This window comes from Macaca nemestrina, chromosome 7 (assembly GCF_043159975.1).
Source record: "Macaca nemestrina isolate mMacNem1 chromosome 7, mMacNem.hap1, whole genome shotgun sequence".
In the NCBI taxonomy this organism is placed as follows: Eukaryota; Metazoa; Chordata; class Mammalia; order Primates; family Cercopithecidae; genus Macaca; species Macaca nemestrina.
Window position 1 is genome coordinate 58,341,923 of NC_092131.1, and position 12,325 is coordinate 58,354,247.

Here is a 12,325-nt window from a genome sequence, read left to right on the forward strand (position 1 = left end):
CAGGCTCCGGGGAAGGTTGCTGAGACATCAGATGAGAGACCCAAAACAGCCCGCTCGCACGTCTGCAGTTGCCAATTTATGTGAAAGTCAGGTTTCCTGGACATATCTGTGTTTCTGAGGACCTATAGAACATATTAACCTTTCCAAGATTTTTCTCATTAAATCTGTTACGTGTTTTAGAGTTCTGTGTGTGTGTGTGTGTGTGTATTTTTTTTTGTTGTTGTTTTTGAGACATGATCTCACTGTCGCTGAAGCTGGAGGGCAGTGATGCGAACTTGACTTACTGCAGCCTCAACCTCCTGGGCTCAAGTAGCTGGGACTACAGGCGTGGGCCACCATACCTGGCTAATTTTTGTTGTATTTTTTGTAGAGACGGGGTCTGGCTATGTTGCCTAGCCTGGTCTTGAACTCCTGAGCTCAAGTAATCCTCCCGCTGTGGCCTCCCAGAATGCTGGAATTACAGGTGTGAACCACCGTGCCTGGCCTAGAACACAATATTTTATACATATTTAAATACCTGCTGAACTGGATATACCTCATTGTATCTGTTTTTATTGCTCTCGTGTGTGTAGATTTTTTGTTGGTTTTTGTGAGTTTTATGGGACTTTTAACTGTACTTTGGGTTAGTAATGGATATACCTTGGGGGAAAATAATGAGTTTTGTTCAATTGGTCCTTGACATTTTGAAAGCATGAGCAACTGATGAATTAACTTTCTTTTCACTTAGAATTTGACCTAATATTAAGCTTTTGTTCATTAATTATTTCAGTCATAAGTATACTTAAATCTGTTAGCTGCAAAGCACTGTGCTAGGGCAAGGGGGTGCAAGAGAGAGCAAGAGCTTTGTAGGGGGCAGATAGTGTATTCTATTGCTGCATGACAAATTACCCCACAACTTAGAGGCTAAAACAGTACACATTTATTATCTCACATTTTCTGTGGGTTAGGAATTCAGGTGTGGCTTCGTTGGGTCCTCAACTTCAGGGTCTTTTCACAAGGTTGCAGTCAAGATGGATCATCTCAAATGTTGACCAGGCAGCATTCGCTTCAAGCTCATTCAGTTGTTGGCAGGATTCAGTTCCTGATTGCCTTGCAGGCTGTTGGCTGGAGGCTACCCTCAGTCGCTTGCCATGTGTGCCCCCGACATGGCTTCATCAAGAGAGAGAGTCCGCTAGTAACTCTGAAGTAACCTAATCAAGGAAGTGACATCTTGTTATTTTTAAATTTTTTCTTTTCACTTTTAAATTTTACTTTCAAAATTACAATACAGTAAGTTTTTCTATCCCTTTTGCTATATTCTATTTTTAGAAACAAGTTACTAGGGCCAGCCCACACTTAAGGGCAGGGGATTACATAGGTGTAACTACTAGGAGTAATGGATTATTGGGGGCCATCTTAGAAGTCTGTCTACCATGGATATTAAATGACTATTTCACAGCTATTTAATCTCAATTGTGAAAGGGATTTCAGGAAAGAAGTGCTATGAGAGTGTATAATAACGTGTATAAACTGCTGTAGAGTCAGGGAAAAACTTCACTTCAGAAGTGGTTTGGGCTGACTGTTAAAGAATGAGCAGGACTTGGCCAGGTGTGGTGGTTCATGCCTGTAATCCCAGCACTTTGGGAGGCTGAGGCGGGTGGATCATGAGGTCAGGAATTCGAGACCAACCTGGACAACAAAGTGAAACCCCATCTCTACTAAAAATACAAAAACTAGCCGGGCCTGGTGTTGCGCGCCTGTAATCTCAGCTACTCAGGAGGCTGAGGCAGGAGAATAGCTTGAACCCGGGAGGTGGAGGTTGCAGTGAGCCGAGATTGCGCCACTGCACTTCAGCCTGAGTGAGAGAGCAAGACTCTGTCTCAAAAAAGAAAGAAAAAAAAAAAAAAAAAAAGAACAGGACCTGACTAGGTGGAGAGAAAAGTGGGAGAAAATGGCCATGTAAAGACCCCGAAGCAGGAGGAGAGTGCCAGGAAGGCCAGGGACATGGTATGAGCTTAATGGGATTTGGCAGGGGCAAGATCCTGTATGGCTTTGCAGGTTTTGGTCTATGCTAAGAACTGTCCCAAGACGTACCCAAAATGTATATGATTTTAGGGACTCAGTGATCAAATATTTATGGACCACTTTCAAGTGTATTTAGAACCCTGTGGAAGGATGGCACAGACTTCTAAGTTACAGTTTTAAAGTTATCTATAATAACTCAGTTCTCAGTTATCTATAATAAATTGGAGAGATGCAACACCTACACACAAAACAACTAATAAGCAACCCAACATATAGAACAATTAGTGTGATGACTATAACAATAATATGTGAAATGTTAAGTTGTGTGCTACAAATACAGAATGGCATGTAATTAGCTAATTGTTTAATACGGTAATCAGCAATAATATTGATGTGAGGTGTAAAGTTGTGTGCTGCAAATACAGAATGGCATGTAATGGCATGTAACTAGTTAATACTGTTCATTCTGATCATTATTGGGATTTAAGTCAGGAATTAATGTGATTTTATTTTATTTATTTATTTATTTATTTTATTTATTTATTTTTTTTTGAGACGAACTCGCTCTGTCGCCCAGGCTGGAGTGCAGTGGCCGGATCTCAGCTCACTGCAAGCTCCGCCTCCCGGGTTCCCGCCATTCTCCTGCCTCAGCCTCCCGAGTAGCTGGGACTACAGGCGTCCGCCACATCGCCCGGCTAGTTTTTTGTATTTTTTAGTAGAGACGGGGTTTCACCGTGTTAGCCAGGATGGTCTTGATCTCCTGACCTTGTGATCCACCCGTCTCGGCCTCCCAAAGTGCTGGGATTACAGGCTTGAGCCACCGCGCCCGGCCTATTTTATTTTATTTATTTATTTATTTTTTGAGACGGAGCCTCTCTCTGTCGCCCAGGCTGGAGTGCAGTGGCGCGATCTCTGCTCACTGTAAGCTCCGCCTCTCGGGTTCACGCCATTCTCTCGCCTCAGCCTCCGAGTAGCTGGGACTATAGGCGCCTGCCACCACGCCCAGCTAATTTTGTTTTTGCATTTTTAGTAGAGATGGGGTTTCACCGTGTTAGCCAGGATGGTCTCGATATCCTAACCTTGTGATCTGCCCACCTCGGCCTCCCAAAGTGCTGGGATTACAGGCGTGAGCCACTGCACGCCCAGCTGTGATTTTTTTTTTTTTTTTAATGATGGTCAGACTCATCCATGAAGCAGGTGGCAGTGCCTTAACAATATGCGTATTGTCAGGCCCGAGGGCCTCTTCCATCTTTGTCAAAGGGAGTGCCAACCTCTCTTTTCATATAACACAAATTCATGTGATTTTAATGAGTGTTGTTTCTATGATTATATTCAGATGTCATAGTTTTTTTAAGCCTTTTTCTTTTTTTGAGATGGAGTCTCGCTCTGTCGCCCAGGCTGGAGTGCAGTGGCACGATCTCGGCTCACTGCAAGCTCCGCCTCCCAGATTCACGGCATTCTCCTGCCTCAGCCTCCCGAGTGTCTGGGACTACAGGTGCCTGCCACCATGCCCGGCTAATTTTTTTGTATTTTTAGTAGAGATGGGGTTTCATCGTGTGTTAGCCAGGATGGTCTCCATCTCCTGACCTCGTGATCTGCCCGCCTTGGCCTCCCAAAGTGTGGGGATTACAGGCGTGAGCCACGGCACACGGCCAAGCCTATTTTTTTGTCTTATTTTATAATTGAAAACAGTGATTACTGGAATTTACTTTGAACAAGTCCATTATCAAATTAAATATATGAGTGTCTGTTATGTTCAGGATATGGTGCTTGACATTGAAACAGATGGACTCTTGCCTTAAATGTAGGGTAGTAAGTAGTACAAGGCTAATGTGATATATCAGATCTAAGGTATATGTAAATATGATATTTAACAATTTCAGAAGAAAGGGAAGATTGCAGCAGGTAGAGCTGGTCTAGGAAGGCTTTTTAGAGGAACGATGTGATTTGAGGCTTTATGTTAGCAAGATATAGGAGGATGATTTTGTTCAGAAAGCACAGGAAAGATGAGTGCTATTTGAAGAGAGAAGTTAGTGTTCTTCCTTTCAGTGCCAGGTTGATGAGTGTTTGCCGCTTTTTGGCAGAAAACTTTTAGCCTTTAATTACTAATGACCTGCCTCATTTTTTCTTTCCTTTTCTTAGTGAAGCTATTAAGTACCTCACAGAAGCTCTGCAGTCTATCAGTGAATTAGAGCTTGACGATAAACTGGAAAAGATAATTGATGCAGTTGAAAAGCAACCCTGTAAGTAATATTTTCTGATAACTCCTAAATTGTTAATATAGTTCTGCATCTTCAGTTAGATGTATAGATTTATAGTGAAGTTGAGGCTTCAGTATTAAGATGTCCCAGTGTTATAAGATGTATGCATGGTAGCATTTCTTCCCAAGGGGTAATACCTTTAGTTTATTTTAATTTTTTTTCTTTCTTTTTTGGGACGGAATCTCGCTCTGTTGCCCAGGCTGGAGTGCAACGGCGCTATCTCGACTCACTGCAACCCCTACCTCCCAGGTTCAAGCAATTCTCCTGTCTCAGCCTCCTGATTAGGTGGGATTACAGGCACACACCTCCATGTTGGGCTAATTTTTTGTATTTTAGTAGAGACGGGATTTCACTGTGTTGTTCAGCCTGGTCTCGAACTCCTGGGCTCACGCAGTCCACCTGCCTCAGCCTCCCAAAGTGCTAGGATTACAGGTGGGAGCCACCATGCCCGGCCTTCTTTTTTATTTTAACTGTTGAAGACATCCAAACCTTTAATTTAGTTGGAACCTCAAGATATTCCCCAAGGGCCCTTTTATAGTTCCTCTCCCCCAGTGGAGGTGTCACCACCGTGTTTCCTGCACTTGGCTTCTGATTTTGATCTGGTCCTTTACAGTCACTTTGTCTCTCCTAGTGGCTATTACCATATCATATTTAAGTGAGGTACTCCTAAATGTTTGGGAGGAAAAAAGAGTGAAGTAAGCAGAGCTGCCATCTCTTCTTAATTTCTTCAGGGATTTTTTTTTTTTTTTTTTAATAGAATGGCTAGTCATTTTAACTTAATTTTGTAAGTCTAAGTTAAAGGGCAGAGATAGTAACTTTTCAATAAAAAGCAATTCTACTAATGCACTGATAATGAATATACTAAACAGAGTTGGAAAGCATTTTACTGAAAGCAAACTATAGAAAATAGACTTTTTTTTTTTCCAAGGAGTCTTACACTGTCACCCAGGCTGGAGTGCAGTGGTGCAATTTCGGCTCACTGCAACCTCTGTCTCCTGGGTTCAAACGATTCTCCCGCCTCAGCCTCCCGAGTAGCTGGGATTACAGGTGTGCACCAATACACCTGGCTAATTTTTGTATTTTTAGTAGAGACAAGGTTTCACCATGTTGAGCAGGCTGGTCTCGAACTGCTGACTTCAGGTGATCTCCCGCCTCAGCCTCCCAAAGTGCTGGGATTACAGGCGTGAGCCACCGTGCCCGGCGAAAACAGACATTTGTACAAAATTATATAATGCTTGTGATAAGTGGGGCCAGACATGGTGGCTCACACCTGTAATCCCAGCACTTTGGGAGACCGAGGCTTGTGGGAATGCCTGAGGTCAGGAGTTCAAGATCAGCCTGGCCAACATGGCAAACCCTGTCTCTACTGAAAATACAAAAATTAGCCAGACATGGTGGCAGGCGCCTATAATCCCAGCTCCTTGGGAGGCTGAGGCAGGAGAATCGCTGGAACCTGGGAGGCAGAGGTTGCAGTGAGCTGAGATTATGCCACCGCACTCCAGACCGGGTGACAGAATGAGATTCCGTCTAAAAAAAAAAAAAAAAAAGAATAAGTGGATTTCAAGAAAAGCACATTCTATAAAAGATGGTCATTTTTTTCTTGAGTATACCAAAGTTATGAAACATAAGGTGACCCAGGAAGGTAGAGGTTTGGGAATTCCTTCAAGGCATTTCCTTTCTACACAGTGCTTCCTTCTTCTCCTTTTTTTTTTTTTTTTAATTTTAGTAAGAGGGGGACAGTTTCACTCTGTCACCTAGGCTGGAGTGCAGTGGCACGATCTCGGTTCACTACAACCTCTGCCTCCTGGGTTCAAGTGATTTTCCTGGCCCAGCCTCCTCAATAGCTGGGACTACAGGTGCATGCCACCACACCCGTCTAATTTTTATATTTTTAGTAGAGACAAGGTTTCACCATATTGGTCAGGCTGGTCTTGAACTCCTGACCTCAGGTAATCCACCCACCTTGGCCCCCCAGAGTGCTGGGATTACAGGTGTGAGCCACCACGCCCGGCCCCTCCACTCCTTCTTCGTGTCCTTTTTTAGAAATTCACATCTGTTGAAACATGCCCAAAGAAGCTAGAATGGGACCACCAATACATGAACTAAACCTCTGTTCCACTGTTTTATAATTTGCAGTCCATTTCAGCCGTATACCTGGGGGAGTTTTCTGAGAGACCTCTCTATTCAACCTGTCAGTAAAACTGTATCAGCATGTTTCCTCCTGCCACTGCCACACTGCCATAGGGATTCAGGGACCTTTTTGTTAAATACTTAATACCACAAGCATGGGCATGGAAAGAAGAAATGCTCTTGCCCTCGGGAAAAAAGTCTGATATTTATAGCACCCTAAGGATAGAAGCGGGTATGGCTCACTCTCCACTTGATCTTGGTAGCCAAAAGGCTGAGAAGTGCTGAGTTCACTCTTAATGTTATATAGATGCTAGTCTCTTCAATTATATAGGAAGAAACATACTCCGTGATATAGGATAAATGGTTCTTATATCTCATTTTCATTCCTAAAGGCAGAATTTTACATATACCTTTGCTTGAAAATTCCTTTACATAAATTTAGAAAATGATACTTGTCTCACGCCTGTAATCCCAGCACTTTGGGAGGCCGAGGCAGGCAGATCACGAGGTCAGGAGATCGAGACCATCCTGGCTAACACGGTGAAACCCCTTCTCTCCTAAAAATACAAAAAATTAGCCGGGCGTGGTGGCGGGCGCCTGTAGTCCCAGCTACTTGGGAGGCTGAGGCAGGAGAATGGCGTGAACCCGGGAGGTGGAGCTTGCAATGAGCCAAGATCGCGCCACTGCACTCCTGCCTGGGTGACAGAGTAAGACTCCGTCTCAAAAAAAAAAAAAAAGAAAAAGAAAATGATACTTGTCTCTGTGTACATTGATTTAAGATGGCACATGGTATTTTGCTTGACAGCATATCAAAGTGATTAAAAGAGCCCACTCTGGAATCAGACCTGGGTTTTTGTTGCTCTCTATCTCTTCTAGTTTTTGGGCAAAATTTTCAACCTCTTAAAGTTGTATTTTCCCTATCTATAAGATATGGGCATTTTAACATCAGTCTTACAGGACGTCTACCTAATGGAATAATGCTTGTAAATAAAGTACTGAGCATGGTGCCCCACATTTACTCAGTGCTTAATAAGTGGTAGCTGCTATTGTTATTATTGTTACTATCATGCTCATTGAAACTGAGCAGTTACAACGATAAAGTTATACTAATGTAACCTTATTAAAAGTGAGAGCTTAGGGAATTTTTTTTTTTTTTTTTTTTTGAGATCATGCCAGTGGCATGATCACAGCTCACTGCAGCCTCCACCTCCCTGGGCTCAGGTGATCCTCCCACCTTGGCCTCCTGAGTATCTGGGACTATAGGCGTGTGCCAACCCACCCAGCTAAGTTTTGTATTTTTTGTAGAGATGGGGTTTCACCACATTGCCTGGGCTGGTCTCAAACTCCTGGGCTCAAGCCATCCTCCTGCCTCAGCCTCCCAAAGTGTTAGGATTATAGGTATGAGCCACCGACCCTGGCTCAGAAATGTTCTTATAACTAAACAGGGTTTAGGAAATTAAGGCATTTGATTATATATTAAGGTATTGTAACTTTGAGTGTGGAAAACTTTGCAGTGAGCTGAGATTATGCTACCGCACTCCAGACTGGGAGTCTGGAGTGGAAAATTAAGGTATTTGAGATAAGGCTTTTGTTATTGTTCTGACCTAACACTTTTTTCCTCCAAAAACTGTATAATGAGAATCCCAGTATTAATATTTGCAAATTATTTTTGGGAAAAGAGCTGTCTGTGGAAAGAACTAATTTTTTTTTTGTTTTTAAAATTTGACTCTGCAATTCTCTTTTCAGTGTCATCAAGCATGATTGAACGATCTGTGGTGGAAGCAGCAGTCCAGGAATGCAGTCAGTCTGTTGATGAAACTATGTATGTGGGTACAGTTAACTTTATTCCTCATTGGAGGTGTTATTGAGCACTTAGTTTTAATTATTGTCTTGGAAAATTATTAGTGATCAACATTTCCACAGTGGTTGCTGTTGTTATTTCTGTATGTCTTTTTAAATAATGGCTTTCTTTGCAAACCTCATTATTAAATGATTCATCTTTACTGGTTTCTTCTAGGATTTGAAGTTACAATGTTGCTGTACCATTCATTACTAACTTTTGCTGCCTACCCAGCCAGTGGATCTGACTTTTTATTCTGTATGCTACAAATGAGTTGAATTGAAATGAATATTCAGAAGTATAGTTTACTTTGCTCTTAGGAAAGTACCATGCCCAGAGAAGTTCAGCAACTTTACTTGGTCACATGGTGAATGGCAAATGAGAGTAGGACCTCAGTTTTGTGACTCTACTATCTCATGTTTTTAGGTTTAAGAATTTATATGGCAGTAATTCTTCTGGGTTTTATTTCTGTGAATATCCCTCTTGATATGATACTTCTATCCAAATTCATGGCATTTTATTATGAATTGCCATGGAAAACACTGGGGAAAATGGGCTGAGAGACAGTTTTAACATTGCCACTTCTTTCCTATTTGGGGTAATGGAGGTGACTGAAAGGAGTCATTATCTTTATTTTAGTCAGAAGTTGTAATCCTCTCCGTGTCAGAACTTATAACTGCTAAATAAATAAAAAATACAGAAATTGAGGATTTTTAATTTTACCCTTGCAAACTCATTTAAAATACTAGTGTGACCAGGCACAGTGGCTCACGCCTATAATCCCAGCACTTTGGGAGGCCAAGGTGGTTGGATCACTTGAGGTCAGGAGTTCAAGACCAGCCTGGCCAATATGGTGAAACCCCGTCTCTACTAAAAATACAAAAATTAGCCGGGCGGTAGTGGGATGCACCTGTAATCCCAGGTACTTGGGAGGCTGAGACAGGAGAATCACTTGAGCCTGGGAGGTGGAGGTTGCAGTGAGCTGAGATCATGCCACTACAGTCCAGTCTGGGTGACAGAGTGAGACCCTGTCTCAAAAAATAAAATAAAATAAATACTAGAGTATAATGAATGTTCCTAAAGCAATCAATAGAAATTCAAAACGATTGTATTAAAGTTTAAGGATTATTATCCTAAAATAGACATTACTCATTGTTTACCCTAAAGTTACCTGTTATTTATTTATTTACTTACTTTCCCCCACATCAATCTGCATTCACTTTATTCTTCTGTTTATACATTCTCCTGCTCCCAGATTTGGAGGCAGAACATAATAATATGAGCTCAACAGTCCTGCACAGAGCCATGTACCATATCCCATCAGTTTTCCTTTTCCCAACCCCTGTCTCACCCCCACTCAGTAAAGCCCCTTGTCCAGGTGTTGCTCTTGGGGGTAAGAAAGCAGAAAATCAGGCTGGGCGCAGTGGCTCATGCTTGTAATCCCAGCACTTTGGGAGGCTGAGGTGGGCAGATCACCTGAGGTCAGGAGTTCGAGACCAGCCTGGCCAACATACAGTGAAACCGCATCTCTACTAAAAAATACAAAAATTAGCTGGGCATGGTGGTGTATGCCTGTAGTCTCAGCTATTTGGGAAGTTGAGGCAGGAGAATCACTTGAACCCGGGAGGCGGAGATTGCAGTGAGCCAAGATCGTGCCACTCTGCTCCAGCCTGGATGACAGACGAAAAAGAAAAAGAAAAAAAAAGAAAGAATGGGTAGAGAGTCCAGTGAGGGATGGGAGCCTCTTTCCAAGGCACAAGGGGCTACCTCCTCAACATGGCCACTGCTTTGTTCAGATTTGGGTAGTGTGCTGGCCAGGAGCTGGGGGCTGCAGTACCTCCAGCTGATTGAGGAGGCAAGCATTGTGAGGCTGCTGCAGCAGGTCCACAGTGATCACTGAGGCCAGGAGCTGCCACACTCCTGAAGAATGCATGGGGCTTTGTGGGATGCTGTGTTGGTTCTGCACAGCAAGGGCCACACTGTCACCTTTCCTGAACACCATTTCATAAGGGCCTTCCTCAAACATTGTGGCATGTATCACACAGCCCAGAGACCAGACACCAGTCTATTCATCAGTGACACAGTGACTGCTCAGGGAAGAGCTCTAGGGCTCAGTAGGAGATGGTGCACTGGGTCGCCTAGTCCTGCAGGGTCAGGGCCTGGTGGGAGACCTTCACTCGAGGCATGCTTGATTCATGGCATCCAAGTCTATTAAAACTGGCTGCCCCTCATCTCCAAGCAAGATACTGGTGGGCTTCAGGTCCCTGTGGGCCTAACCCTTGGCATGAATGGCCTCATGGCTGCTGTAGATACCCAGCAGCAGCTGAAAGATTTGATCATAAGTGAGGAAGTTGCCATCGTCCTTCGGCCTTTCTCTCCATTCCACAGTATACCTCTCTTAAAGAACGGAAGCAGCAGCCAGGCCTCATGCTCAGCACCCTGCTCCCTCAGACAGTAAGCCGTGAGGTAAAGGATTGAAGAGGCGATGCATGTTCGCTTCTTGGCTGGGCCTCCTCCTGGTCCTGCTGCTTGTGACGCAGGATTCACTTCAGGGCGTAGAAGTCTCCATCCTGTAACCTCTCCACTAGGTCCACAGAGCTGAACCCACCCTCCCCCAGGTTCTGGATGAAGAAATAGCTATTGTCAATGATGACATTTCCCTAAGAGAAGGCACACAGTGTGTGGCCCATGATGTCTCAGTCATCCTCCTCAAGGACTGTCTGAGGCTGCCAAAGGGCTGGTCCAGGGTGAGTGGGCTCTTCCAGAAAATGCACTACGTGCCCAGGGATCATGATTCTTATCAAGAGTAAACAGGTCCTAGTGACGCCAGTTCTAACAAGGATGGGGTCAGGTGCCTTAAAGCCTCAGGACACATAGCAACTACCAGGCTGCTTCCTCCAACCCCAGCCCACCTTTGGGCAGCCCCTGCTCCCACACCTGCCAGGCCTCAAAGGCAGGGCACAGTTTCAGAGGAGGTGCGAGCCTCAGGCCTATCCCTGGCCTCAGTGTGCAGTGCCAGGGTCAGCCAGCCCGCACTCCTCACTGACCTGGCTCGGCTATTTCTGTGAGGCGTTTATATGTTACAGCCATCCCACATGGAGGTCCAGTGGGGACTGAACGGTAAAGGATTTTTGTACCTTCAGTTGTCAGAATCATTATATCATACCACAATAGAGGCTCTTGTTCTCATAGATGAAGAGAAGGCATGAGAAGTTCAATAACTTACTCAGACTGATCCACCAGAAAATAGTGGAGCAGTGTCTGGAGTCTAGAGTTTCCTCAAGTTCACTGATTCTCAGCTACTCCATACCTGTTACCTCTAGGGTAGCATTAACCTTTTTTGATCATTTTCAATTTGGGAGATAAACATATAATTTTAGGAAAGATTTTTAGGTTGGGATATTTATACAATAGTGCTGTGGAAATTTTTAACTTCTTTTAAACATGGTTGTATTATTAAAAGTGTCTGAAATTAAATATTTTTTTTTGGTTTTCCATCTCTAACACTATATACATATTGTATAAGTCTGAAAGATATGGCCAGAATTGGGGGGGGGGGTTCTTTTTCCATTGTATAACTTTTCCTGGGACACTTTTACATAACATTTTAGATTTGGCAGGATGCGGTGGCTCACGCCTGTAATCCTAGCACTTTGGGAGGCCAAAGCAAGCAGATCATGAGGTCAGGAGTTTAAGACCAGCCTGGCCAACACAGTGAAATCTCATCTCTACTAAAAATACAAAAATTAGCTGGGCGTGGTGGAGGGCACCTGTAATCCCAGCTACTTGGGAGGCTGAGGCAGGAGAATCGCTTGAACCCGGGAGGCAGAGGTTGCAGTGAGCCGAGATTGTACCACTGCACTCCAGCCTGGGTGACAGTAGACTCCATCTCAGACAAACAAGCAAACAACAAACAAAAAAAACATTTTAGATTTTTAAAATTGTTGGGGTTGGGCATGGTGGCTCATGACTGTAATTCCAGCACTTTGGGAGGCTGAGGCAGGCGGATCACTTGAGGTTAGGAGTTTGAGACCAGCCTGGCCACTATGGCAAAACTCTTTCTCTACTAAAAATACAAAAATTAGCTGGG

At 43.8% G+C, this 12,325-nt stretch overlaps 1 protein-coding gene, 1 long non-coding RNA gene, 1 other non-coding gene and 1 pseudogene across 3 annotated transcripts in view; 1 reads left to right on the forward strand and 3 right to left on the reverse strand.

Annotated features, from left to right (window-relative positions):
• The window catches only part of LOC105481860 (DNA polymerase epsilon 2, accessory subunit), a 52,956-nt gene that overhangs the window by 705 nt on the left and 39,926 nt on the right, over positions 1 to 12,325 (forward strand). The window contains exons 2-3 of the mRNA XM_011741656.3: positions 4,147 to 4,247; positions 8,142 to 8,217. Coding sequence (XP_011739958.1) covers positions 4,147 to 4,247; positions 8,142 to 8,217 — 177 coding nt within the window. The remainder of the gene's footprint in view (positions 1 to 4,146; positions 4,248 to 8,141; positions 8,218 to 12,325) is intronic.
• Positions 946 to 12,325, reverse strand: part of LOC105481859 (uncharacterized) — a 61,309-nt gene continuing 49,929 nt past the window's right edge. The window contains exon 6 of the long non-coding RNA XR_011625900.1: positions 946 to 1,190. This is a non-coding gene — a long non-coding RNA (uncharacterized lncRNA). The remainder of the gene's footprint in view (positions 1,191 to 12,325) is intronic.
• On the reverse strand, positions 3,173 to 3,294 carry LOC112426687 (U6atac minor spliceosomal RNA). The gene has a single exon (XR_003018071.1). It is a non-coding gene; the product is annotated as a U6atac minor spliceosomal RNA (small nuclear RNA).
• On the reverse strand, positions 10,028 to 10,925 carry LOC105481858 (serine/threonine-protein kinase 16 pseudogene; annotated as a pseudogene).